Source organism: Myxine glutinosa, chromosome 5 (genome assembly GCF_964187855.1).
Source record: "Myxine glutinosa chromosome 5, kmMyxGlut1.1, whole genome shotgun sequence".
Taxonomy (NCBI): domain Eukaryota; kingdom Metazoa; phylum Chordata; class Myxini; order Myxiniformes; family Myxinidae; genus Myxine; species Myxine glutinosa.
The window spans coordinates 170,679,980-170,707,731 of NC_136265.1; the positions used below are offsets into that span (position 1 = coordinate 170,679,980).

The 27,752-nt window shown below is 46.5% G+C and overlaps 1 protein-coding gene across 5 annotated transcripts in view; it reads left to right on the plus strand.

Annotated features, from left to right (window-relative positions):
* The window catches only part of LOC137426748 (mitogen-activated protein kinase-binding protein 1), a 214,895-nt gene that overhangs the window by 103,782 nt on the left and 83,361 nt on the right, over nucleotides 1-27,752 (plus strand). For all 5 annotated transcript variants that reach the window (XM_078779071.1, XM_078779067.1, XM_078779068.1 and 2 more), the window contains 2 exons: nucleotides 11,586-11,649; nucleotides 14,836-14,943. In XM_078779071.1, the coding sequence (XP_078635197.1) occupies nucleotides 11,586-11,649; nucleotides 14,836-14,943 (172 nt within the window). The remainder of the gene's footprint in view (nucleotides 1-11,585; nucleotides 11,650-14,835; nucleotides 14,944-27,752) is intronic.

The window sequence follows — 27,752 nt, forward strand, 5'->3', positions numbered from 1 at the left end:
AACAAAATATATAAAAAGAGGGAGCGAAAAAACAAGATGGGGAGAGAAGGGGAAGCACACAAACAACATTTGAGAGCAGGGAGATGTGTGGAAGGGAGAGGGCTTGGGGGGCGGAGGCGTGGGAAGGGGGGGGGGAGGGGGGGGAAGGGAGAAGTATAAAACACAAGGACACCAAGGACTTCCAGGACCGAAGTTGGTATTTCAAAAAAGTTGAATTGGGGTGAAATTAGCGGGGGTAGAAAAGATCAAGGTTTTGGATGGGGGAAGATAAGAGATGGTGGTGAACAGCTGTTTTAAAGACCTGGAGGGTGGAGTGGGATTGAAGAGAGTGAGGGAGTTTGTTCCAGAGGCAGGAGAAAAGAGGAATGAAGGAGTGAAGGTGAGCAGAGAGTCTTGATTTTGGCAGTTTGACCATAAGAGGGTTGCAGGCAGATCTTGTGCGACCTGCAGGAATATTTGCGGGACAGAGCCCAGAGAGAGCTGGGGGGGGCAAGGCCAGAGAGGAGTCGGTAGAAGACGGAAAGACCACCAACCTGCCTGCGGTGAGTGAGTGAGAGGCCTTTGGAGTTAGCTTCATCGCGGGAGATTCCAATGATTCTGAATGCTTTGGTTTCAACAGCGTGAAGACGAGCTAGGTGTGAGGCAGGAGCACCAGCCCAGAGGGGAGAGCAGTATTCCATTGAGCTGCGGATGAAAGCCTTGTATGTGGTGAGGAGCTCAGGTGTGCCAAGGAAGGACTTCGCATGACGGAGGATGCCCAGTCGGCGACTGGCTTTGGAGGCCAGATTTGAAATGTGGTTTTCCCAGGAAAGATCATGGCAGATACTGAGACCCAAAAGCTTGAGTGACAGAAATTCTTGGAGAGGATTATTCAGAAAGTGGATGGGAGGGTTGTCCAGTCGGTCTTTTCGGTGAGACATCGTAAGAGTGTGAGATTTGTCAGGATTGAAAGACATGTTCCACTTGTTTGCCTAGTCTGTGATTTTGTCCAGGTCTGCAGAGAGTGAGGAGGCTGCAGACTGCCGATCTGAGGGATGAAGAATGGAGCGACAGAGAGTAGAGTCATCAGCAAAGAGATACAGAGGATTTTCAAGAGAGTCAGAGAGATCATTGATGAAGACCAGAAAAAGCACAGGGCCCAGAACACTGCCTTGTGGAACTCCAGCCTGAACAGGAAGAGGAGATGAGAGAAACCCATTCAGGGCCACACGTTGACGACGACTAGAGAGGAAGTCCGCCAGCCATGCGTGGAGATTTCCATGGATACCAAAAGAGGAGAGTTTGGTGAGCAGAGCGGGGTGCCAGACCGTATCGAAGGCACGTGATATGTCAAGGGAGACTGCTCTAATTTCCTGTTTGGCATTGAGGACCTCCATCCATTGTTGAGAAAGCAGAAGCAGCATGTCCAGAGTAGAGTGTCCAGGTCTGAAACCAAATTGATGATCAGAGATCAAGCCATTGGAGAAGAGGAAAGATTTCATATCTGAAGCAATGATGGATTCCATGACTTTGCTGATAATTGGGAGAAGGCTGATTGGTCTGTAGTTGCTGGGATCTGTTTTTGCACCTTTTTTGTGCAAAGCGGTGATGTTGGCAGATTTCCAAGCAGATGGCAGTTGACCTTGAGCAAAAGAGAGGGTGAAGAGAACAGAGAGAGGGAGTGAAAGAGCGGAAGAACAGGATTTTAGGACCCGTGGGCTGATGCCGTCAGGTCCAGTTGCAGAATCCGAGTCGAGGGTTGACAGAAACTTTTCCACCTTGTCAGGAGGAAAGGACACAGAATCCAGGAGCAGCTGGGTACGACTGGGTACGGTGGGTACAGAGAGGGATGGGTTTGGGACACAAGATTTAGAGGCAAACACAGAGTTGAGGCATTCAGCTTTTTCACGTGCGGAGTCAGCCGTGTGGCCATTTGAGGTGAGGGAGGGGATGGAGGGGGAACAAACACCAGAAACAGATTTGACCAGACGCCACCAGGATTTGGAAGAGGGAGACAGATAAGAGAGTTCGGTCCTGAGATCGGAGAGATATTGTTTCCTGGCTCTCCTGAGGGTGGACACACACTTGTTTCGGGCTTTGTGAAAGGAAATGAGATTTCCTTCCGTTGGATTTGCTTTCTAGGAGACGAAAGCAAGTTGTTTCTGGGCAATAGCCTCACCACAAGATTCCGTGTACCATGGACGGGAGGAAGGGTATGACAACAGAAGATGAGATGGGATAAATCTGTGGATGAGAGAGAGCAGTTTGCTTTGGAAGAATTCCCAGGAAGAATTGATGTCGGAGGCAGTAGAGATGGGAGACCAGTCCAGATGATTGATGGCTGCTTGAAGACCGTGCCAGTTGGCCTGAGTGAAATGCCAGACTCGTCGACGCTGAGGAGGCTCTCTGAGAATGGTCAGAGAGATGTCCACTTTAACAAGCACATGATCAGAAGAGCCGATTGGAGCAGAAGAAGAGCAGCAGACATTTTCAGGGAAGTTAGTCATAACCAAGTCCAGAAGAGAAGATGCTCCGTTGACTGAAATCCGGGTCGGGAAATTGACAGATTGTGTCAGTCCCAGTGAGTCACAGAAGTCCTTTGCTGAAGAGCCATGGCTGGTGAGAGAGGTACCCACACCCAGCCAACTGGCATGGTGACAGTTGAAATCACCACATATGAGGAAGAGAGAGTTGGGATGGGTAGATAGAAGTTGGTCCATATTCTCAGACAGCGAGATGTAGATGGAGTCATCACTGTTTGGTGGACGGTACAACACACATATGAACAAAAGGTGGGAGCGAAGGGGAAACCGTAGCCAAAGGTATTCCTGGGGTTGAGGTGGAGAGAGGGCAGTGCAGGGCGAGTGAGGAAGAGAGTTTTTTATAAAGATAGCAACCCCACCTCCAGGACGAGGCTCAGGTATATCATACCGGAGGAGGGAGTAACCTGGGAGAGATACCAAGGAATCAGAGACATCATGAAGGAGGAAAGTTTCTGTTAAGCAGATCACGTCTGGTTTGTCAGAAGCAACCTGTATGGAGAGATCAGACAAGTTTGAGCGAAGGCCCCGGATGTTTGAGGTCCATACTGTTAAGGAAGAGGAAGGGGGAGCATCGGATACAGAACGGGGGGGGGGGGGGGGGAGTGGTAGGCTAAGATGTGGAAGAGGAGGAAGAGGTAGGGAGAGCTGTTGAAGGTGTGTCGGAGATTACAGAATAGCTTGGAGAAAGGGAAGAATGGGGCAGACAAAAGGTTTGATGGTGATTGGGAGAGGCACAGTGAGGTGTTATTTGACGAGGGGGAAGAGCGAGGCAGAAGGTTGAGGGAGATGAAGGTGAAAGTTGGAAGGGGGAAGAAGCGGGGAGGACGCTTTGAGGAGGAGGGGTGAGAGGGGAGTCTAGGAGGGGAGGAGCGAGGGAGAGTCTCGGAGGGGAGGGGTGTGGGGGGAGATTTGAAAGGAATGGGTGATTGGGAAGATTTGGAGGGGAGGGGCAAGGGGGAAGATTTGAAAGAGATGGGTGATGGGGATGATTTGGAGGGGAGGGGCAAGGGGGTATATTTAGAGGGGAGGGGTGATGGGAAATGGGATTTTGGGGTGATGGGATTTTGAAAAGTGTACGATTAATGGGAAACGAACATTTATTGCAAAATGAGTTTCTTGAGACATTCGAGTCAAAAATACGTTTGAGGACGCTGGAGGGAGGATGGAGTGCTGGAGAGTTTAGTGAATGAATGAAAGATGCACTATAAGAGATGGAATTTTTTTTTGGAATGAATAGATTTGGTGAGCAAGTCGAAAGCATCCTTTTAGAGAAGAAGAAGAAAAAGGTGTTATAGAATATGACAGAATACAGGTCTTCAGGGGTCAGATGAGACATTTTTTAACAACGTGATCACGTGATCACAAACAACGTGGTCGAAGAACGAATGAACAAATAAGAACGAATAAACGAATAAGAACAGAAGGAATTTTTTTTTTTTTTTTTTTTTTTTTTTGAGATTTTAAAACAAGGAAGTATGGGATGAAAAGACCGTGAAAAACAGAGACCGGAAAGAAATTGCAGCACGATCGGAGAACCGCTGAGACAAAAACAAAGCCTCAAGCCAAGGTCGGACACGGTAGCCTAGTACTACACTTAGGCCTCAGAATACGTGATACGAAAGACCGACGATTCTGTACACAGGTATGAAAAACCAACGCCAAGAATACTATTAAAGACACCCCAATAGGTACATACACCGAGAGAAAGATACAGTTTCGACAAAAACACAATTGTGAAAAGTTACTTAACTTCGAAAGCGAGCGCGCATGGACAGCTTTGAAGCGACGAGACCTCCAATCTTGCGCATGCGCCAATGGTGTTTGTGTCCTGGTGTGTGTGTCCTGTTTTCTGAGGAGTTTGAAGACAGTGTGGTGAGTGTGACTAGAGTGAGTGATAGGTTGATGATGGTGAAAATGATGATTGGAAAGCTCTTGGTGAACGTCATCTCGGGATATGCTCCGCAGGTTGGTCGGAGCGATGAAGAGGACAAGTTCTGGTGTGCTATAGAGAAGCTGATGGAAAACGTGAAAGATGAGAAAGTTGTTGTGGTAGGAGGAGACCTAAATGGACATGTGGGAAGGAGTGTGGACGGTTTTGAGGGAGTTCATGGGGGTTATGGATATGGTGTGAGGAATGGAGAAGGTGAAAGGATTTTGGAGTTTGCTGATGGAGCTGATTTATTGATTTGTAATACTCAGTTCCAGAAAGAGGATAATAAGCTTGTTATATTCACGTCAGGTGGGTCGACGACAACTGTTGACTACCTGATGGTGTGTAGGCGAGATAGGGGGCACCTCCGGAACACAGAGGTGATCCCGGGGGAGGAGGCTGTTTCACAGCACCGCTTGGTTGTCTGCGACATAAGGGCGAAAGGTGCGAGGAGAGTGCGGCGGGTGAAGTACCAACCGAGAATGAAGGTGTGGAGGTTGAAAGAGATGACAGTGAGGGAGGCATTAAAAGAGGCTGAGTATGGCAGAGGATGATGTGGTTGAGCTTGAAAGTGGTTGGATGTCAATGAAAGATAGTCTGTTTGGAGCCGTTGGTGAGGTATGTGGATGGACAAAAGGACCACCGAGGCACTCGGAAACATGGTGGTGGGATGATGAAGTTGGAAAGAGGATTGACAAGAAGAGGAAGAAGTTCAAGGAGTGGCAGAAGGGGAAGGGTACGGGGGCAGAAAAGGCAGAGCATGAAAGTTATAAGGCAGCCAAGAAGGCTGCAAAGAAAGAGGGAGCAAAGGCGCAGGAGGGATGTAGGAAAATGTTCGGAGAACGCTTGGATTCGGAAGAGGGTCAGAAAGCAGTATTCAGGATTGCAAAGCAGATAGCGAAAGAGAGGTGTGATGTGATGGGGGTGAGTTGCTTGAAGGATGAAGTAGGACAAATTGTTGTGGACCCAGATGGAATTAAAGGAAGATGGAAGAGATATATGGAAATGCTGTTGAATGCAAAGAATGAATTTTTTTTTTTTTTTTTTTGTATACTGAATCGAGGCTCGTGAAAGAGCTAACATTTATTTCACAAACAAATCAACCAGACAAACAAAATATATAAAAAGAGGGAGCGGAAGACAAGATGGGGAGAGAAGGGGAAGCACACAATCACAACATTTGAGAGCAGGGAGAAGTGTGGGAAGGAGAGGGCTTGGGGGGAGGAGGCGTGGGAAGGGGTGGGGGGGGGGGGGGGACAGGTATAAAACAAAAGGAGACCAAGGACTTCCAGGACAGAAGTTGGTATTTCAAAAAAAGTGTAGGATTTTCGGTGAAATTAGCGGGGGTAGAAAAGATCAAGGTTTTGGATGGGGGAAGATAAGAGATGGTGGTGAACAGCTGTTTTAAAGACCTGGAGGGTGGAGTGGGATTGAAGAGAGTGAGGGAGTTTGTTCCAGAGGCGGGAGAAAAGAGGAATGAAGGAGTGAAGGTGAGCAGAAAGTCTTGATTTTGGCAGTTTAACCATAAGAGGGTTGCAGGCAGATCTTGTGCGACCTGCAGGAATATTTGGGGGACAGAGCCCAGAGAGAGCTGGGGGGGCAAGGCCAGAGAGGAGTCAGTAGAAGACGGAAAGACCACCAACCTGCCTGCGGTGAGTGAGTGAAAGGCCCTTGGGGTTAGCTTCATCGCTGGAGATTCCAATGATTCTGAACGCTTTGGTTTCAACAGCGTGAAGACGAGCTAGGTGTGAGGCAGGAGCACCAGACCAGAGGGGAGAGCAGTATTCCATAGAGCTGCAGATGAAAGCCTTGTAAGTGGTGAGGAGCTCAGGTGTACCAAGGAAGGACTTCGCACGACGGAGGATGCCCAGTCGGCGACTGGCTTTGGAGGCCAGATTTGAAATGTGGTTTTCCCAGGAAAGATCATGGCAGATAGTGAGACCCAAAAGCTTGAGTGACAGAACTTCTTGGAGAGGATTATTCAGAAAGTGGATGGGAGGGTTGTCCAGTCGGTCTTTTCGGAGAGACATCGTAAGAGTGTGAGATGTGTCAGGATTGAAAGACATGTTCCACTTGTTTGCCCAGTCTGTGATTTTGTCCAGGTCTGTAGAGAGTGAGGAGGCTGCAGACTGCTGATCTGAGGGATGAGGAATGGAGCGACAGAGAGTAGAGTCGTCAGCAAAGAGATAGAGAGGATTTTCAAGAGAGTCAGAGAGAGCATTGATGAAGACCAGAAAAAGCACAGGGCCCAGAACACTGCCTTCGGGAACTACAGCCTGAACAGGAAGAGGAGATGAGAGAAACCCATTCAGGGCCACACGTTGACTATGACTGGAGAGGAAGTCCGCCAGCCATCCGTGGAGATTTCCATGGATACCAAAGGAGGAGAGTTTGGTGAGCAGAGCGGGGTGCCAGACCGTATCGAAGGCACGTGAAATGTCAAGGGAGACAGCTCTAATTTCCTGTTTGGCATTGAGGACCTCCATCCATTGTTGAGAAAGCTGAAGCAGCATGTCCAGAGTAGAGTGACCAGGTCTGAAACCAAATTGATGGTCAGAGATCAAGCCATTGGAGAAGAGGAAAGATTTCATATCTGAAGCAATGATGGATTCCATGACTTTGCTGATAATTGGGAGAAGGCTGATTGGTCTGTAGTTGCTAGGATCTGTTTTTGCACCTTTTTTGTGCAAAGCGGTGATGTTGGCTGATTTCCAAACAGATGGCAGATGACCTTGAGCAAAAGAGAGGGTGAAGAGAACAGAGAGAGGGAGTGAAAGAGCGGAAGAACATGATTTTAGGACCCGTGGGCTGATGCCGTCAGGACCAGTTGCAGAATCAGAGTCGAGGGTTGACGGAAACTTTTCCACCTTGTCAGGAGGAAAGGACACGGAGTCCAGGAGCAGCTGGGTACGACTGGGTACGGTGGGTACAGAGAGGGATGGGTTTTGGACACAAGATTTAGAGGCAAACACAGAGTTGAGGCATTCAGCTTTTTCACGTGCGGAGTCAGCCGTGTAGCCGTTTGAGGTGAGGGAGGGGATGGAGGGGGAACAAACACCTGAAACAGATTTGACCAGACGCCACCAGGATTTGGAAAAGGGAGACAGATAAGAGAGTTCGGTCTTGAGAATGGAGAGATATTGTTTCCTGGCTCTCCTGAGGGTGGACACACACTTGTTTCGGGCTTTGTGAAAGGAAATGAGATTTCCTTTCGTTGGATTTGCTTTCCAGGAGACGAAAGCAAGTTGTTTCTGGGCAACAGCCTCACCACAAGATTCCGTGTACCATGGACAGGAGGAAGGGTATGACAACTGAAGATGAGATGGGATAAACCTGTGCATGAGAGAGAGCAATTTACTTTGGAACAATTCCCAAAGAATTGGACAACAACATCGATAGTCACCCAGTTTTAGGACTGGCAGAGAAGATAACTGAGAAAGAAGTTGAGGAAGCGATAGAAACGATGAAGAGTAGAAAAGCATGAGGGCCGACGGGAGTTGTGGGAGATACAGTGCATTCAGAAAGTATTCAGCCCCCTTCACTTTTTCACATTGTTATGTTGCAGCCTTATGCTGAAATCGTTTAAATTCATTTTTTCCCTCATCAATCTACACTCAATACACCATAATGACAAAGAGAAAACAGGATTTTAGAAAGTTTTGCAAATTTATTGAAAAGAAAAAACTGAAATATCACATTGACATAAGTATTCAGACCCTTTGCTATGACACTTGAAATGTAGCTCAGGTGCCTCCCATTTCTCTTGATCATCTTTGAGATTTTTCTACACCTTGATTGGAGTCCACCTGTGGTAAATTCAATTGATTGGACATGGTTTGGAAAGGCACACACCTGTCTATATAAGGTCTCACAGCTGACAATGCATATCAGAGCAAAAACCAAGCCATGAGGTCGAAGGAAATGCCTGCAGAGCTCAGAGACAGGATTGTGTCGAGGCACAGATCTGGGGAAGCCCACAAAAAAATCTCTGCTGCATTGAAGGTTCCCAAGAGCACAGTGGCCTCCATAATTCTTAAATGGAAGAAGTTTGGAACAACCAGGACTCTTCCTCGAGCTGGCCGTCCGGCCAAACTGAGCAATCGGGGGAGAAGGGCCGTGCTAAGAGAGGTGACCAAGAACCCGATGGTCACTCTGGCTAAGCTCCAGAGATCTTGTGTGGAGATGGGAGAAACTTCCAGAAGGACAACCATCACTGCAACACTCCACCGATCTGGGCTTTATGGCAGTGTGGCCAGACGGAAGCCAAACAGGTCAATCTTGGTTTCATCAGACCACAGAATCTTGTTTCTCACAGTCTGAGAGTCCTTTAGGTGCTTTTTTACAAACTCTAAGTGGGCTTTCATGTGTCTTTCACTGAGGAGATGCTTCCCTGTGCCACTCTGCCATAAAGCCCAGATCTATGGAGTGTTGCAGTGATGGTTGTCCTTCTGGAAGTTTCTCCCATCTCCACACAGGATCTCTGGAGCTCAACCAGAGTGACCATCGGGTTCTTGGTCCAAGGCCCTTCTCCCCCGATTGCTCAGTTTGGCCGGGCGGCCATCTCTAGGAAGACTCCTGGTTGTTCCAAACTTCTTCCATTTAAGGATTATGGAGGCCACTGTGCTCTTGGGAACCTTCAATGCAGCAGAGATTTTTTAATGTAGGCTTCCCCAGATCTGTGCGTCGACACAATCGTGTCTCTGAGCTCTACAGGCAGTTCCTTCGACCTTATGGCTTGGTTTTTGCTCTGATATGCATTGTCAGCTGTGAGACCTTGTATGGACAGGTGGGTGCCTTTCCAAATCATGTCCAATCAATTGAATTTACCACAGGTGGACTCCAATCAAGGTGTAGAAACATCTCAAAGATGATCAAGATAGATGGGAGGCACCTGAGCTAAATTTTAAGTGTCATAGCAAAGGGTATGAATACTTATGTCAATGTGATATTTCAGTTTTTTTTTTTCATAAATTTGCAAAACTTTCTAAAATCCTGTTTTCTCTTTGTCATTATGGGGTAGTGAGTGTAGATTGTTGAGGGAAAAAAATGAATTTAAACGATTTCAGCATAAGGCTGCAACATAAGAAAATGTGAAAAAAGTGAAGGGGTCTGAATACTTTCTGAATGCACTGTATGTTAAAGGCAGTGGGAAGTTGGGGTGTGAAGAGAATGACAGAGATCTGTAATCTGGTGGTGAAAGGAGGCCCCATTCCAGTGGATTGGGACCTGAGAACCCTCGCCCCGCTATACAAGGGGAAAGGTGACGCTCTGGACTGTGGCTCGTATCGAGCGATAAAATTATTGGAGCATGGAATGAAGGTATTTGAAAGGGTGTTGGAGAGGAGGACAAGGAAAAAAGTGAAGATCGACGAAATGCAGTTTGGATTTATGCCAGGAAGAGAAACGACAGACGCGCTTTTTATTGTAAGGCAGTTGCAGGAGAAGTACATGGAGAAGAGGAAGAAGTTGTTTCTTGGGTTTGTTGATCTGGAGAAAGCATTCGACAGGGTTCCACGCGAAGTAGTGACGTGGGCATTGAGGAAGTTAGGAGTGGAGGAATGGTTGATCAGAGTAGTGATGGCAATGTACAAGAGAGCACGCACAGCTGTAAGGACGAAGGACGGGAACAGTGGTGAGTTTGAGATGAAGTTGGTCGTGCATCAGGGGTCGGTACTAAGTCCACTACTATTTGTAGCCGTGATGGAGGTGTTGGCTCGGAATGTAAAGGAGGGTTTACTGTGGGAGATGTTGTATGCAAAATATCTTGTGTTGATTGTGGAAAGTATGGATGGACTGAAGGAGAAGATGAACAAGTGGAAGGAATGTTTGGAGACAAAAGGTCTGAATGTGAATATCGGAAAAACGAAGGTGATGGCATGTGGTGAGGTGGAAAAAGGCCGTGTGCTGCGTGCAGGACGGGTGTCTGAGTGAACTCCATTCAATGTACAATGTGCGCTGAGTGGGTTCATCAAAATGTAGTGGTCTGAGAGGGTCATTAACCAGTGTGGCAGCTACATTCAAGTGTAAGGTGTGCACAGAGGGAGCTGGAGATGGAGGAAATGTTGAGTTGGATCTTGGAGATGGTGTGAAGCTGGAAGGTGTGAAAACATTTTGCTACCTAGGAGACATGCTGAATGGAGAAGGTGGATCGGACTCGGCAACGGTTGCTCGAGTGAGATGTGCATGGAAGAAGTTTCGGGAACTGAGTTGCGTGCTGACGAGGAGGGGAGTGTCCTTGAAGCTGAAGGGAAAGGTGTATGCTGCATGTGTGAGAGTGTTATGATTTATGGGAGTGAGACATGGGTCATGAACGTAGAGCTCAATGAAGGCTGGAAAGCGTGGAAATGCGAATGGTTCGGTGGATGTGCGGAGTATCGTTGAGAGAGAGGAAGACAAATGATGAATTGTGAAAGATGATGGGAATAGAGCCTGTGATGGATGCTGTGAAGAGGAACAGGTTGAGATTGTTTGGTCATGTGTTGAGGAAGGATGAAAGTGACTGGTTGAGAAGAGTGATGGAAATGAATGTGGAAGGAAGTAGAGGAGGGGGAAGACCGAGAAAGACTTGGCTAAAGGTGGTGGAAGAAGAAATGCGGGCAAGGGGGTTAACAAGGAGAGATGCAGAAAATAGGTCAAAATGGAGAAGATTGTCATGGGGCCCACAAGGCTAACCCCAGGTCTAGCAGGGAAAATGGCTTTAAAATGACTGTTGTGTGTTGTGTTGTATTTTGAACACTAATCAGAAAATGAATAGGAAGACTAGTTTCTCGTTTTACTGTACTTTAGCTCTGAATTTGTCCCGGCCGCATATGCACAGAGAGGAGTGAGATAATATTTCTCCTTTGTCTGGCTGCCTGGCAGTCAAACAAAATGAAAAGTCAATTCCAAACAGGAAACTTACTATTTTTAAAGGATGTTGTAATGGACACATACGAGTACAATAGGCATGAAGAACTCATGTAACGTGTTAGATAGAGTGGTGTAATAGACACTGGATAAAACGGCAGTAAATCCTGGAATTTATTATTTAATAATCAATTATAATTTTATTCAAATTTAAGTACATATGGTACTTGGACATTGCGTGGGGTATCATGTTGTATGAACTGTCTAGTTTTGTTTTCTTTTGGCAGAAATTGTCACTGGCATGAAGTTCAGTAATGACTGCAAGTCCTTCATTTCTGTGTCTGCTGACAGGTATGCTGTTCTTGCCTGTCACAAATTGTTTATGTGTGTCGTAGTTGATTTATTTATTAAATATGATGTTATTGGTTGTATATTTATGATTAGACATGGAATGAATTATTTTTCAATATATGGATTAAAGTATTAAATCAACAGGACCTTGTTTGATGTGTGCTAATCGTCGTGGGAAGAAGGAAGAATCGGACCCTTTGTCGGAGCAAAATAGAGAGATGTGGGAGGGTGAGGACTATAACTATAACGAGGAAATTATATGCAGGAGGAGGCCATTTGGCCCATCAAGCCTGTGCCACACCAACACCAGATAAAATATATCCATCAAAACGACTTGATTTGATTGGGAAAATGTGGAGAGGAGTGGGATGACAAGACTCATGGAGGAGCTAGAATACAGAACAGATAGGGATTTAAGGGAACGAAAACAACAGTAGAAAGAGGGGGGAAGAAGGGGAACACCACATGGCAGGGGTGAAGGACATTATTATTATTATTATTATTATTTTTTTGTATACAAGATCGAGGCTCGTGAAAGAGCTAACATTAATCACACAAAAAATCAAACAGACACATAAAACATATAATAAGGGGAGCGGTAGTCAAGATGGGGAGAGAGGGGGAAGGACACAAACACAACATTTGAGAGCAGGGACATCAGGAGATCTGTGGGAGGGAGAGGGCTTGGGGGAGGTGGGAGAAGTATAAAACACATGGACACTGCAAGGACTTCCAGGAAAGAAGTTGGTATTTCACAAAAGTGGATCTGGGGTGAATTAGCGGGGGTAGAAAAGATTAAGGTTTTGGATGGGGGAAGATAAGAGATGGTGGTGAACAGCTGTTTTAAAGACCTGGAGGGGGAGTGGGATTGAAGAGAGTGGGGGAGTTTGTTCCAGAGGCGGGAGAAAAGAGGAATGAAAGAGTGAAGGTGAGCAGAGAGCCGAGATTTTGGCAGTTTAACCATAATGGGCTGGCAGATCTTGTGCGACCTGTAGGAATATTTGGGGGACAGAGCACAGAATCATTCTCATATCAATCTCGTATTGAAGGAGATTTGGAGAAATAAGTCATGTGGGGAAGAACGAGGGTAAGGAGAGGGAAAAATTTACGAGTATATCATCGAGTGAGCTTGTTATTTTATCTTGAGGAACACACTTTCTCCATCCATTAAACTTTATTATTTTACATTATATAGATTGATTAAAGTTGTGATTTTTTTCAGTGCTAGATTGTTGCGTCAGAGGGTCCGTTAACACAGACCGCTCTGAGCCAGAAGGTCTAAAACCATCCGCAGATCCCTAAACAGCGTTTATAATACTGCGTTCATTAATACTGATATTGCCCACGGATCACCCAAAAATAGGTCGAACTTGGTGGCACAAGAGGTGGGAAAATTATTATTATAGTCAATATGGTGTTTATTACTCCCCCAACCGAAAGTGGACCAAGGTTATGTATTCCCCCATGTCTGCCTGCCTTTCTGTTTGTCTGTCTGTTTGTCTGTCTGTTTGTCTGTGAGCAGGATATCTCAAAAAGTTGTGGACGGATTTGGATGAAATTTGGTGGACAGGTTGGGTGTGAGACGAGGACAAAATTATTTGATTTTGGTGAAGATCCGGATCTGGATGCGGATCCAAAAATGTTTTAAGTGATTCTTCACCCTAGAGTGATTGGGCCAAAAACTAAATATGAGTTGGCTCGGTTACAAGAACAATCAAATTAGATTTTGGTTCAGGTCTGGATCCTGAATCAGCATATCAGTGGGATACAAAATGTAAACTGTTCAGTCTGGCAGAGGTATGCACAATACCAAGTGCCATTCTAGTTTACAATGAAATACGGGGAAAAGGGTAGACGGAACATTCAATAAGTATAGCACAAATCTGGTGGCTGACAGTTAGGAATGGGGGACATGCAAACTTGTATACGGAAGACAAATAAAGCTTCACTCAACTATGCCGCAGATTACCGGACTTGCGCACACAACAATGGGGCAAGCTAGGGCTTTAGGGCACAAAGCTGGTGACAATGGTTGTGGTTGTTGTGCACCTAGGGGCACGGACGTGAAGAGGTGTGAAGGCAATGTCCTGACTCTCCTCATGGCCCTGCGTAGAGAGAGAGAAAGATATTTATATATATATATAGAGGGATATAGATATTGAAAGATGTTGTTCTACCAGTGGTGCAATTCCAACTACAAAACAAAAACCAGAACCTGAACTCGAACTGCACTAGGCGAGAACTGCCATGCTCGGACACGGTTACGGTCCTTGTAAACTTTGGCACCGCCGTTTTCAGCGGTCCATCTTGCTCATTGGCCCTCCACTTATGTGGGCATGCCATCTTCTGTGCCATTCCACAATGTGGGGTGGCTCTCATAAAAAGTCTTACGCCCCTCTCCGTGCTCTTCAGCCGATCTCGCCACCATGGCCTGCCGTGCGCCTGCGAAACAGTCCCCGCTAATTCCTCCAAAAGCACAATACGCTTTCCCTGTTCCTTTGTGCCCAAATCCTCACCCGTCCTCACCCGAAACCAGTTCGGTTTTACACAAGAGGCTTACTCTGCACTGTTTAAAAATTAACACCCATTGCCTCCAAAGTGCACATTTTACAATTCCACTTATTCTGACATTTTCCCTGTTATACAAGAGTAATCTAAACTACACGGTCACATGACTCGCATGGTCCATGCTGTTCGTACCATGATCTAGCTATGCACCTCCGCCCCCCTTTCCACGTAACAATAAAATGAAGACATTAAATCAAATCCTGGGATTGGACTCGCTCAATATGCAGCATTGCGCCGATTGCCTAATCTGCTTCAGCTGGCAATGACCTCAGCTGATCGTTGGGTCGCGAATGTCACGTGATGTTGAGTTGTCATATGGTACTCAACATGAACTCATCACGTGACACTCCCATTTAGCATGTAAATAGAGTGGCCACTGCAACTGAGGTCATTTTTACCAAAATCAGATTGAGTAATTGGCGCAATGTCGCATACTGAGTGGGTCGATTCGCAGCGTTTGATTTAATCCCTCATCCTTGCATCAGATACTTGATAATAGGATCTTGCAATAAAGTGGGGGTGTGATGGTTCAATAAGAAGAAAGTGAACCTTGTAATCTATTTCTTCCTGCTTGTTTAATCCTTATGTCTTAACTATTTCACTTCCTACCCTGTCCAGTTGTGTGTTCATCTGGAGACTGAATACTGAATTGATTGCTACTATGCGTCATCGCCTTGCTGAGATACAAAGACTTCCTGGAGCCATTTTGGAATCTCCACAGGTCAGGTGAGCAACCAACCTCTCTAACTGCTTCCCTATAGTTCATATTCTGAATAAATATTGTCGTATTCAGGGTGAGTAACATCACTGTCGCCTCTGAACGGATGGACCGAACAGACTTTAACTCCCTCAGACTGTGTCAATTATGGCAGCCTTTACGCTCGCTTACGGGACTGAGGAGAATCACGAGGCTCCTTATTCCATTTAAAAACAAACGGGTTTATTCATGAAACAAATGACAACCAGGGAAGATTGACCGAATGGGGGAATTTGATGGTGGGATGGAAGGGAAAAATGAGAAATTCAACGAGCAACAAATAACTATGTACAATGAGGTAAACAATGAGGTAAAATAAATCTAAATGAATTTAAGGCGCCTCACTCCAGACACAATCACACACGGGGAAAGGGACAAAACCGGGTGACATCTCTGGTGGTAGCAGAGGTGGGAATAAGGAGGGGGGATGGGTTAGGAGCAGGCAATGAAGCAGGATGACGAAAAGGCCGATGAGAACAGCAGGCACAGGGCTAAGGCAAGGAGGCAGGACTACTTCCTTAAAGCTCTCCTCTCCTCTTAGAACTCTGTCATATCTCTGCAGACTCGGCGCAATCCTCTTGCGTTCTCCTCAGACACTAGGATCTCCTCAGAACTGTTCCCGCTCCTGTGAGCGCACCGTCCCGAGAGCTACAGGCTACTCCCTCTTCTCCCTGGGCAACGCTCCGCCCCTTCCTCTTCAGAACTCCACGGTCCATCATGCCTCTTAGCTCCTCCCCGTTGCTCTCTTGACAACCCTCCGCCCCTCGAGGTGTTTGGTTCCAACCCCTTCATGAGAAGATCATAGCTCCGCCCCCCCCTCCCCCCTCTCTCATTGCCTGCATAGTCCCATTGCTATCTGCCTCGCTCTTCTCTGCCCTTGTCTGCCACCCAGTGCACCCGGTGGCTGTTTACAGGAGGTTTTACACACGTTTCCTTCACTTAATCCCTCTCTGCCTATTACAAAGCATGACCCTCCGTATGGGAGGCACATTCAAACTGACTCCTCTAGCTGACGTGTCTCTACTTATTACATTGAAATTTGCTACGTACTCGCACACGGACCATGCTACTCCATGCAGTTCTTTCTGTTCTAAAGTAATCCTAAACCCCCCTCCCCCTACAAACATAACAATATTTATGGTACTCAAGTTTGCGTCTCTTTATCTTTTCCTCTTTGTTATTTCATCAATTTTATGCCTTGCTTTATTCTTGCTCTAAATGTTATGCTCGTTTCATTTCTTTAGATTTCCAATATCTTCATCTTCTTCCAATCACCTATTTAAAAAAAACACATTTCATAATATTGCATTTTGATGTGTGACATTTCACAGTCATGTTCCCTCCCCTCCCCCCAACAATCCCCCATCAACCATCACCCGAGCTAGCAATACCCATGACCACTCTACGACCCTCCTCCACCATCCCCTCATAATCCCCTATCAACCATCACTCCCACGATACCCACCAACATCCCACACGAACATCCGGACAAACTTAATCTTTAACTTGATTTTCCTTCTGAAGGAGAGGAGATGTAATGTAATGCTGTTCATGTTCAATGTGTATGTTTGGTTCCATGTTATATGAAGTAATATATATGCTCTTGCGACTCAAGTGGGATCGCGTGAGATCTCGCGAGAGTATGCTGCAGTGTAAGCCTGATGAATAAGGCAGTTATCTTGCACCATCCCACAACCCTCTCCACCACCCCCGACAATCCCCCATCAACCATCACACCCACAATACCCACCAATACCCTACACCCTACACCCCATCCCTCCACAACCTCACATCAACCGTGTGCCTGGGCGGTGTAGGTGTTGAGTCCGTTCCACATTGTGTCCATGCCGTATTTTTTCTGGAGTAATATAACTGATTCATCAATTAATACAAAATCCCTCATAAACCGTCAATTAAACGGAAGAACAAACCGACCTATCTGTAGTGGATGTTCGACCGGTGTTTTCATCTGCACTACCAACACTGCGATCTTCACAAAAGTATTTCCATCACTAATTTTGTCTTCAATAGTTTCTTCAAAATCCCACCGATCAGCTCAACATACTGAGAACCTTCAGAGTTGCTAATGACAGAGGAATCGGTATCTGAATCCGAGCTCGAAATACACTTTTTCTCTATGTAAACTGCCATTTATATCAAGGTGATATTATTACGTGACGTCACTGGTGAAAATGGAAAATTGACTCGAGGACTATTTTCGACACTTCTAATTGGCCAAAAAAAACCGACCTTTCAACTTAGACCATGATTGATTTTCAATGGTTTTCAGAAAAGATGTATTTGGGTTCCCCTTTTAGGTTGGGATTTTTTTTTGTTTGTTTATTTTGTATACAAGATCGAAGCTCGTGAGAGCTAACATTAATCACAAAAAGACAAACTGACACATAAAACATAACATAAAGGGAGCGGGAGACAAGATGGGGAGAGAGTGGGAAGCACACACGTACAACATTTGAGAGCAGGGACATCGGGAGATCTGTGGGAGGGAGAGGGCTTGGGGGGAGGAGGCATGGGAAGGGGGTTTGGGGGGGGAGGTATAAAACACATGGACACTGCTAGGACTTTCAAGAAAGAAGTCGGAATTTCAAAAATCTGGGGTGCATTAACGGGGGTAGAAGAGATCAAGGTTTTGGATGGGGGAAGATAAGAGATGGTGGTGAACAGCTGTTTTAAAAACCTGGAGGGAGGAGTGGGATTGAAGAGAGTGAGGGAGTTTGTTCCAAAGGCGGGAGAAAAGAGGAATGAAGGAGTGACGGTGAGCAGAAAGTCTTGATTTTGGCAGTTTAACCATAAGAGGGTTGCAGGCAGATCTTGTGCGACCTGTAGGAATATTTGGGGGACAGAGCACAGACATAGCTGGGGGAGCAAGGCCGGAGAGGAGTCGGTAGAAGGCTAAAAAGTCGTAGAAGTCGGTAGAAGGGGTAAAACTTTTTAAAAGTTACTGTAATTTCCTTTGGCATCGACTTATTTTTACAATAGTACGGAATGCAAATGGCAACGCTTCTTTACATTCCATGGCTCTTACTCAATTACTTCAATTAAGCAAGGAGTTTTTTTTTTTTTGCGGTTTGCCCGTTTGTTGTTCCCATCTGAGTACTCGGCTTGTTACACTAGAGTCCTGTGTATATGATTGTGACCTATGAGACGCTCTCCCATGTCCTATGATCATTATTTTGAAAAATAGATATTTTTGGAACAGCTCAAATTATTTCTTCTCGTATCGTTTTGACGAAATGATGGAAGACTGTTCTTCCCTTAAAGCATTCTGCGTTGCACATCGGATCGCAGCATGATGGCGTGCTGCGTTGCGTAAACAGGAAAGATATTGGCTGACCTCATCACGGAGACTAAGACAGACTTGTTACCTTGAACGTTATCATCTTTCATGTCGTGTTTTTCACAATGTACAGAGCCGTTGGGATAAGTTAAGTTTTCATTTCATCATTTGGGACAGGCTGGAGTCGGTAAAGAAATGCACATGGTTTGACATATTGTGCAAAGTTGTGCATTAAAGTACCACTGTCTGTGGGAGAAAAGTGACACCACAATTCTCTGGCACCCAGAGTTCTCTGTGAAGTGAAGTTGCTTCCGCCAAGGACACCGGCTGTCCGGTGTTGTCCAATGCCTTTCTTGTCTGAGTGTGCCTTATCTGTGTAACAGGCCTTCCATGAGCCCTGCAAGTGGATAAAAACGTAGAGCCTTAGGCCCCGTAAATAAATACGATGACCGATATTCTCACTATCCTGCCCGACAAGGTCAAACAAAACACGTTTGTCAACAAATCGGAGTCTTTCAAAAAGGTAGTTTCATTAAGGCATTCTCGAGCATCCTGCCTCTAATTGTCCCGTCGCACTGCGGAGCGAAAGGGGGACTATGGTTTTCCCCTCCGTCCGTGCGTCCCTGCGTGTGTGCGTCCGTGCGTGCGGGCGAACGTGCGTGCGTGCATGCATAAGCGAAGGACCGAATTCTAATTTGGTGTGTGGGTGCAACCCACGTTAAAATCCAAGATGGCCACCGCCATGTATGTCTGACGCCATGTATGTCTGAACCTTGTGAGCGGAATATCGTGAAAAATAAGCGAAGTACCAACTTCTAATCTGGTGTGTGGGTGTATCTAGGCATAAGGAAGAACGCTGTTTAAAATTGGGTCACCATGTCAAAATCCAAGATGGCCGCCTCGCGTCTGCCACTTTGTCAACTCACATCACTTCAACGACGGGGGACCTAGGCGTAACGCTTGTTGATGACTGTCTTTCATGTTCTCTTCATCAAAATACGTTTCATATGGCATCTCGGCTCATTAACTGCATCTATTATGGTTCTTCCAAGCTGAACAGAGAGTAATCAAGTTGCTGGGCACTAGATCTGAATTTACGGTTTCATTTATGTTGACGGTAGCCTAGTGTTGGCTTAGCAGTGAGGGTGCCAGCTTGGGATCCTAGGATCCTGGGTTCGAATCCCGGTGATCGCTGAATTAACACCAGGGGGGTTGACTCAGCCTGTCATCTTCCGAGGTCGGTAAATTGAGTATCGGTTCACTGGTAATTCCCTGTGTGTCGCGAGAGGCGACTAACATGGTTGGCGGCAGGAAGGGCATCCAGCCATAAAACATTGCTTCAAAAAAGGGGACCAACGTGCCCGAAAAAGGCCAACCCCTGCTCTGCGGGGAAAAATGGCCTCCCAAGGTGGTTCTATTTATGTTGACGGTCTCCACATTTTCTTAGCCCTGTCGTTCACAGAAGACCCCGAAGAGGGAGAATTATTTTTTAATTCCAAAAAAATCCAATGTTTTCCGAAGGCTCATTATTTTCAAACCCTCGCCCACTGCATTTGGTTTGGACCATACAAAACGAAAAGGGGAAGAGGATCTTGTGAATGTGACGTCTACCCCACATACCTTGGGGTCTCTGAACTGTATTCACAACCATGAATTGAAGTTTTGTTCTTTCACTATTTATGGGAAACGTAATGAGGGCTTCATACGAGCTTTACCTGAGATTCAATTATTTAGAAATCAAAACGACTAACTCTGCTTCTGGTTTGGGAATTCTGCCTCCAGATTTTTACTTCGTCATTGCAGTGTTTACGTTTGCAGCATGTGATGGTTGTACCGTCACTTGCTGTCTTGTATTCGTACCAATCAAGGTTGCCTTTCCCACGGCGCACTCACGTGTATGCACAAATTTTCATGATTTACGAAAGGGTTGCGTATCTCAATTACATACTGGTTTGACGTTTGGCATGCAAATACGTTTTGGCTATGACTCATTTAAAGGTCGTTTTTGACAGTTGAGGATTCATTACCGTGATTAAGGGATGAGGGCCCTGTCGTTTTGCTCCGCCGCTCGCTTGCAGTTAAGCAATGCCAGGAGAAACTAGATCATTGTTAACATGAATGTTGGGGCCACACGTGTGTCTGGATCAATGGATCATTGACCGGGCATCACTTTACAGGAAACTTAAGACGTCTTGTGGCGCACACATTATGGGGCTGGGTGGTGAATGGGAAATGTGCAGGCCTACACGTGTGGCGTGTCATTGCAGACAACCAGTGGGGATGTGATTACAAGCACGTGGAAAATGAATGATTGCTCGGCAAACTAAATCCTGTGTCGCATAAAGCCGGCAAAACAACGTTTCAGCTTTGTCTTGTGGGTTTGAGGTGTAAATTGGGGTTTCAGTAACCATTGATCTTTCATCCAAGTTGCCATATGGAATACGCACTACGCAGGGAATTGTTTCTCTGTGTCACGTCGATGAAAATGTGTTTGTATGTCCAGTTTCTCCAGGTGGGGCAGTTTTGCTGATGATGATGCACAAAACAGGTTGAGAGCAGAACTGATTACTATCCAACAGATGGTTTTGCTAATTCGATGCTTTGTATCTTGGGTATGGGATTTGAATACAGTACACTGGCTAAACAGCTCTGCTGCGACATGAATGACGCTGTATATTATCCATCATTTTTGCAGAGTGGTGGCCGAAGATTAATTCAAAATTCAACCTCAATGATTAGAGTAACCAACAAAGAAAGTTTACCTTGCAATTATTTTGCAGTATCAACAAGAAAGAGCAATCAGAGATTGCAAACCCTCGCCAGGATGTATTTTCGGTAGTTTTTAAGGCTTTTGTGTTAAAACAAATATGGCGACCGAACCAGGTGACCGATGACGTCATCATTATTTTTTTTTCTAAACTAATTTATTCCTAGATGATGCTCAAGAAATTTCATCTTGATCGGATGAAGTTTTGTACTTGTCGAATTATGACGTCATAATGGAGGCACCTGACATCATTAACATTTTATTCCCAATGGAGAGTTCTTTACAAGGAGCGATGTCTCCATTTTTTTATATTCAGCTCTTTCGGATATAGAGGTGCAAAGTTTTTTGATTTTTCCAAGATGGCGGCCGAACCACGTGACCGATGACGTCATCTTTTTCTTTTTTTCTCTCTACCAATTTATGCCTACATGACGCTCAAGAAATTTCATCTTGATAGGATTAAGTTTTGTACTTGTCGAATTATGACATGATGGAGGCACCTATGACATCATCATTAACATATTTTATTCCCCATGGAGAGTTCTTTACAATGAGCCATGTCTCAATTTTTTCTATTCAGCGCTTTCGGAGATAGAGGTGCAAAGTTTTTTGATTTTCCAAGATGGCGCCCGAACCACGTGACCTATGACGTCATAATTATCATAAAAAATTATACAGGTGGAGTTGCACCTATGGTGGAAATTTCCTGTCAATCGGACCAACGGTTGCAGAGAAAATCATATTTATTCTGTGTGGACAAACAGACAAACAGACAAACAAACGGACTCAAATGCAATACCCTCTCCTCTGGCGAGGGTAATAATATTAAATAGAGTTCATATACAACACGATATCCCCTCCCATCCCGCCCACCCCCCAGATCTGAACCAAAATAGAATCGGCTTGTTTTTGTCACCTGCCCAACTCATCCACCATGTTTTGTCATAATCCGTCCACAATGTTTTAAAATATCGTGACTATATGTAGTTTTTGGCCCAATCTCTCAATGGTTAGTTATGTACAAGGTTATTGCAAATGGTTGGTAGGATGGCCTCGGCCATAGGACCAAAGCACACTCACCTCTAAGCTGTCTAGCCTGGGTTTGAATCACGACCCAACTATAAACTGTCATCCCGGTGTCTCACTGGCAGGATGATTCATCATTACGTGTGTTCGGATGGACGTTAAATGGGGTGTCTGCCAGCATTAGTTGGTGGACGATAAAGATCCCATGGTGTCCTTCGCGTAGAGTAGGCAAGCTATCGGCGGCACCATGGCCCAATTCCTGCCCTAGCCAGCGGAGGGCATTGCCTCAGCTGCACAGCCGTGCCCTCAGCCAATGATGCTACACTACAGCCTTGTTCTGCATACAAACGAAGAATAATTTCTGGATCATAACTTCATGTGTTCTTCGCTGAAAGTAGGTTTCAGATGAAGTTTAAGGAATGGCTCCATCAGATGTTTTTATATGAAAAACTCGATGCCTATGGCTGCAATGCTGATGGGGCCTGAAAGTGAGCAGAATATGCATCAACAAAATCAGAAGGAATGTTCTATTATTTCCATGTTATGTTTGTGTGCTAGATTACCGTACCATTTTCATTGTGCGAGTGAAAGAGGATAGTACCTGATCTATCATTTTTGAGGTAGTCTTGGTGATGCTTGCAGAATTACCAGTAATTGGAACCGTACTTGGAATGTAAATGCTTGGTTTATTTATTTATTTTACCCTTGAATTAAAAAAAATTTTTTTATTGTGCAGTTATTATATGGTATATCTTTTTGTATCACTTGTTTTGGAGGGTACCAAAGATACAATTTATGAATGTTTTACTTCTCTATCTTTCTTCCTTCTGGTAAATAATAATGTTAAACTTGAACTGCGAGCAGTGATGAAAGGCTTCCAGGCAAAATGGCTGCCATACCACATGACTGATGATATCAGAGTTTGCAAAAAATCCTCATGTGTAGTCAATCATACGTATGAAGTTTCGCTCTTTCACGAGCCTCGATCTTGTATACAACAACAACAAAAAAAAAAAAAAAAAAAAAAAATTCGGATTTATCCGTTCAGTGGTTCTGAAGATATAGATTTTCAAATATTTTAATTTGATCCTTAAATTTCCAAGAGGATTTCAGATGATCCTTAAATCCAAGATGGCTGCCATACCACATGACTGATGTCATAGTTCAGAAATATTTATCCTCATTGTGAGTTGATCATATATATGAAAGTTTGTATTGATCCGTTCAGCAGTTCACGAGAAAGATGTTTAAAGGTTTTCCTTAAATCAAAGATGGCTGCCATATCATGTGACTGATGATCTCATAGTTTACATTTTTATTTTTCCCACATCAGTAGCTCATCATGTGTGTGACATTTCGTATTGATCCGTGAAGCGGTTTTCTGGAAAATATTTATCTATTTTCTCTTTAAATTCAAGATGGCGGCCAAACCACATGACTGATGATATCATAGTTTGCAAATATTTTCCCCCCATCAGTATGTAAACATATATTTCAAGTTTCGTATCGATTGGCTAATTGGTTTCGGAGAAGTAGATTTTTTAAAATCCAATATGGCTGCCAAACCACGTGACCGATGGCGGGTTTTTTTTTTTGCCAACTTTTATCCCCACAGGTGATCATATTTGTTAAATTTCGCATTGTTCCGTTCAGCGGTTTGAAATGAGATGGCAACGTGTGGTTGTCAGGTTCTGTCAGGAGGGAGATAAGATGAACATGTAGGAAAGCAATTCTTCTCAAACTGATTACTTACAGGTTGGCAGGATATCCTTGAGATACGCACATTCACCTTTGAGCTGTCTCGCCTGAGCTTGAATCTGACCCTGCTATAAACCGTCATTTCAGTGTTTCACAGGTAGAATGATTCATTGATGTGTGTGCCGTCCCTCGGATGAACGTTAAACTGCACATCCTGTCTGCCAACATAAGTTGGTCAGCGTCAAAGATCCCACGGTGTCCTTCGCGAAGAGTAGGTGAACTTTCCCTCGCATCATGAACAAAAATTTCCTGAGTTGGAGTGACGAGAACTGGCGATCCAACCAGGAATGCAGCCTCGTCACTGCTTCGGCAGCACCGACGCTCCACATAGGGCATGGTACTGTTATGAATTTAGTAGAGTAACATCTAGAGCTAGGTAGATCTGAATAGGTAGGTATTCGGCTGTCGTGACAGGGACTCTACATGTAATAAGTTATTGATGTTTAGGCGTTTGTCGGGGTAAGATGTATGATTGTGGATCTACCTGGAGGTCCGAGTGTTAAATAGTGAGGGATTAAAGGTAACGCCCCTGTGAGTCTCACCTGGTAGTCAAACCTTTGTCCATTATGGCACTGCAAACCACATAAACATTAGTTAGGTCCTTAGCGCAACATTAAATAATTCCCTTTCCCTGACATTGACTTCGTAATAAATGGACAGGAAACCAGGCCAAAAACACCGCCACAATACACCGCCACCGTTTACACCTCCAAGGCCTACAAACCTCGCCTGACACGTGTTGTAGCACAGGGACCGCGGGGGTCGGTGAGCGAGAGTGGAGCATGCCGCAGAGGGCGTGGCCGGGGCGAGCCGGCGAGTTGGGAGGCTGTGATTGGCTGAGGAGTGCGCCAATGTGACGTCATCGGCCACCAATATATGCGACGGTCGGACGCCATTTCAGGACACACAGTCACACACGGACACACACGTCGATGAGCGATCAAGTCGGCAGTTGGTGGGGAGTTGAGGCAGTCGGCAGTTGGCACACCGAGCACACCGAGGACACCGAGCACACAGAGCACGCGGCAGTTCGCAGCAGTTCGTTGCAGTTCGTTGAACAGTTGGCACTGAACAGTTGGCACTTGGCTGCCAGCACTCCCGCAGAGAGTCGAGTCGAGTGGAGTTAAAAGGAGTCCTTCCTGTCCCTGGTCAAGTGGAGTTCGTCTGCTCTGTGCAGCCCTGCGTTGGACCTTTGGAGCAAGGGAGCTCGTGGTGTGGGTGTGCCGTTGAACCGACGAGGCCTGGTGGCGCTTGGAGGCGCGGGGCCGTGTTACACTGAAGACGAAAGGAGCCAGATAAGCCCGATCTCCGCGTTTACACTTTACATGACGAGACGTGTTATTTTCGTATTCATCTCCCTCGTTTTGTGTTTGCTGTCAGTCGTGTGGGGACGTCCCGATCTAGGATATTAGATTTACCGGCGGGCTTTTTCACTGGCTTTACTTTTCCATAATAAATCCTTATATTATTTTCTGTATATATTTGAACGCAGTTTCCTGGGTGTTTGATTTTAATAGGTAAGGTTGCGGAGCCTTCGCTGTGTCCCACCATTCCGCGCGTTTGTGTTGAGTTTGAATCCGCCATTGAGTTTTCGCCTCGGGAGTTAAAGTCTCGCAAATCGGCCATCCGTAACTGTGGTGTTAATCACAGTTGCGTAACAGTACATTATTATTACTAGCAACGGTACCCGCGCTACGGGCGGGGTTTCAATTGGGAGGCCCAAATGAAAAGGCAAAATATCAGAAATTGAAGGCTTTAAAAAATTTTTTCCAACGATTCATATAAACATCCGTTAAATCATATCACACAAAATCATCAAAATCTAAACGGTACATGGCGCCCATTTTGAAAAAAAGATTGAATTCTGCAAAACGGAAGCGGCCACTACACGTCTTTCTCAGTCGCACGTTTATGTGTGAAGAGTGCGCGTCGAATCTGTAACACGGAAGCGGCCGCTACACCTGTTTCTCAGTCGCTTCGCACACGCTGCCATGTTACTTCGGAGCCACACGTTTATATCGGAAGAGTTTGTCAGGAGCCGATCTACTCTCTCTCCTGGTACGTAGAATAAACAGTATTTGTAGAATTTCGACAAAAGCCACATCACTGTTCATATCGGTAAATATTATTCCATTGTGTTTGGAAAAACTGGAAAATTGGAAAACTTTGAAAAATTGGAAAAACAATATGGTGAAGGAGTCCGGGCTCCAGCATGATACGGACAAAAGGATGGCAAGGCACAACCGAGAAGATGTTTATTCGTAAAACCAAATCGGGAACACTGTAAAAACCCGTTTATCGGGCTGCATTATAAAGCAAAAGCGAAACCGAAAGCCACGCCTCTCAAGCGAGGCGTGCTTCGGTGGTCACGTGATCCACAGGTGTAGATCATTATACCCGCACGCGTGGCACGCTTTGGCGGTCACGTGACCAGCCACTCTGACGCCGTGGATCCCCGCCGGTGACGTCACCGGCTGGAGCAAGGAGATTCTGATGCCGGTCTTGCTTGGGGGACCCATGGGTCGCTACACACGCCCCCCCCAGAATGGACTTGGTCCAGGGAGGTCAACCTGAGGGGGGTCCGGATGACCCGACAGAAACGACCCCTGGCCGGTCGCGGGGGGTGGGGGGGTCAGGTGTGGTGGTGGATGGTCGGACGAGGGGTGCAGGCAGGGGGGGTCCGGTGTGGTGGCGGGTGGTTGGACGGGGGGGGCGGCCGAGGGGGCCGGGCAAGTCCTCGGGGGAGGCTGCCGAGGTTCCTCGCGGGCCTCCCGAGGTTGCAGTTCGCGGGTGCAGTGCCGAGAAGGCTCGAGCGGTGCACGCGAAAAGCGGGCGAGCCAACCAAGGGGCTGGTCAAGGCCTCGGGGGAGGCTGCCGAGGTCCCTCGCGGGCCTCCCGAGGATGCGGGGCTGGTCAAGGCCTCGGGGGATGCAGTGGACGGGGGGCGGCCGAGGGCCAGGCAAGTCCTCGGGGGAGGCTGCCGAGGTTCCTCGCGGGCCTCCCGAGGTTGCAGTTCGCGGGTGCAGTGCCGAGAAGGCTCGAGCGGTGCACGCGAAAAGCGGGCGAGCCAACCGAGGCGCTGGTCAAGGCCTCGGGGGAGGCTGCCGAGGTTCCTCGCGGGCCTCCCGAGGATGCAGGGTCGGAGAAGTAGTTGCGGTTGTAGTTGTAGTAGTAGTTGCGCGAGGGTGACGAAGCGGCCGTGCCTTTGGAGGGTCTTGGAGTAGGCTCGCCCCTCTGGTCGTAGAGGAGGAGCCGAGCGCGGTGCGCGAACCTCATAGTCATGGCCGTCGTCGTTTCCGAAACTCCGGCATTTCGAAACCGCGTTCGAAACTGCGCCCGAAGCCGTGCGGGAGAAGCCGGCGTCACCAGCTTAGGTGGCTTCCCTGGCTAGGGCGTGCTTGCCGTGTCCGTTCGCAGCCCCCGCATCCGTGCGGGGGCAGTCGGGGTTGCGTGTTCAAATTCGGGGTCACCAGTGAAGGTGTCCGGGCTCCAGCATGATACGGACAAAAGGATGGCAAGGCACAAACTCGTCCGAGAAGATGTTTATTCGTAAAACCAAATCGGGAACACTGTAAAAACCCGTTTATCGGGCTGCATTATAAAGCAAAACCGAAACCGAAACCGAAAGCCACGCCTCTCAAGCGAGGCGTGCTTCGGTGGTCACGTGATCCACAGGTGAAGCTCATTATACCCGCACGCGCGGCACGCTTTGGCGGTCACGTGACCAGCCACTCTGGCGCCGTGGATCCCCACCGGTGACGTCACCGGCTGGAGCAAGGAGATTCTGATGCCGGTCTTGCTTGGGGGACCCATGGGTCGCTACAATGGCCTATTTTACTCTCAGGGGTCCCAGGAATACCCACCCAAAATATCGTTGCGATCTGTTGAGCCGTTTTTGCGGTACCTTTGAACTGACGGACGGACATTTG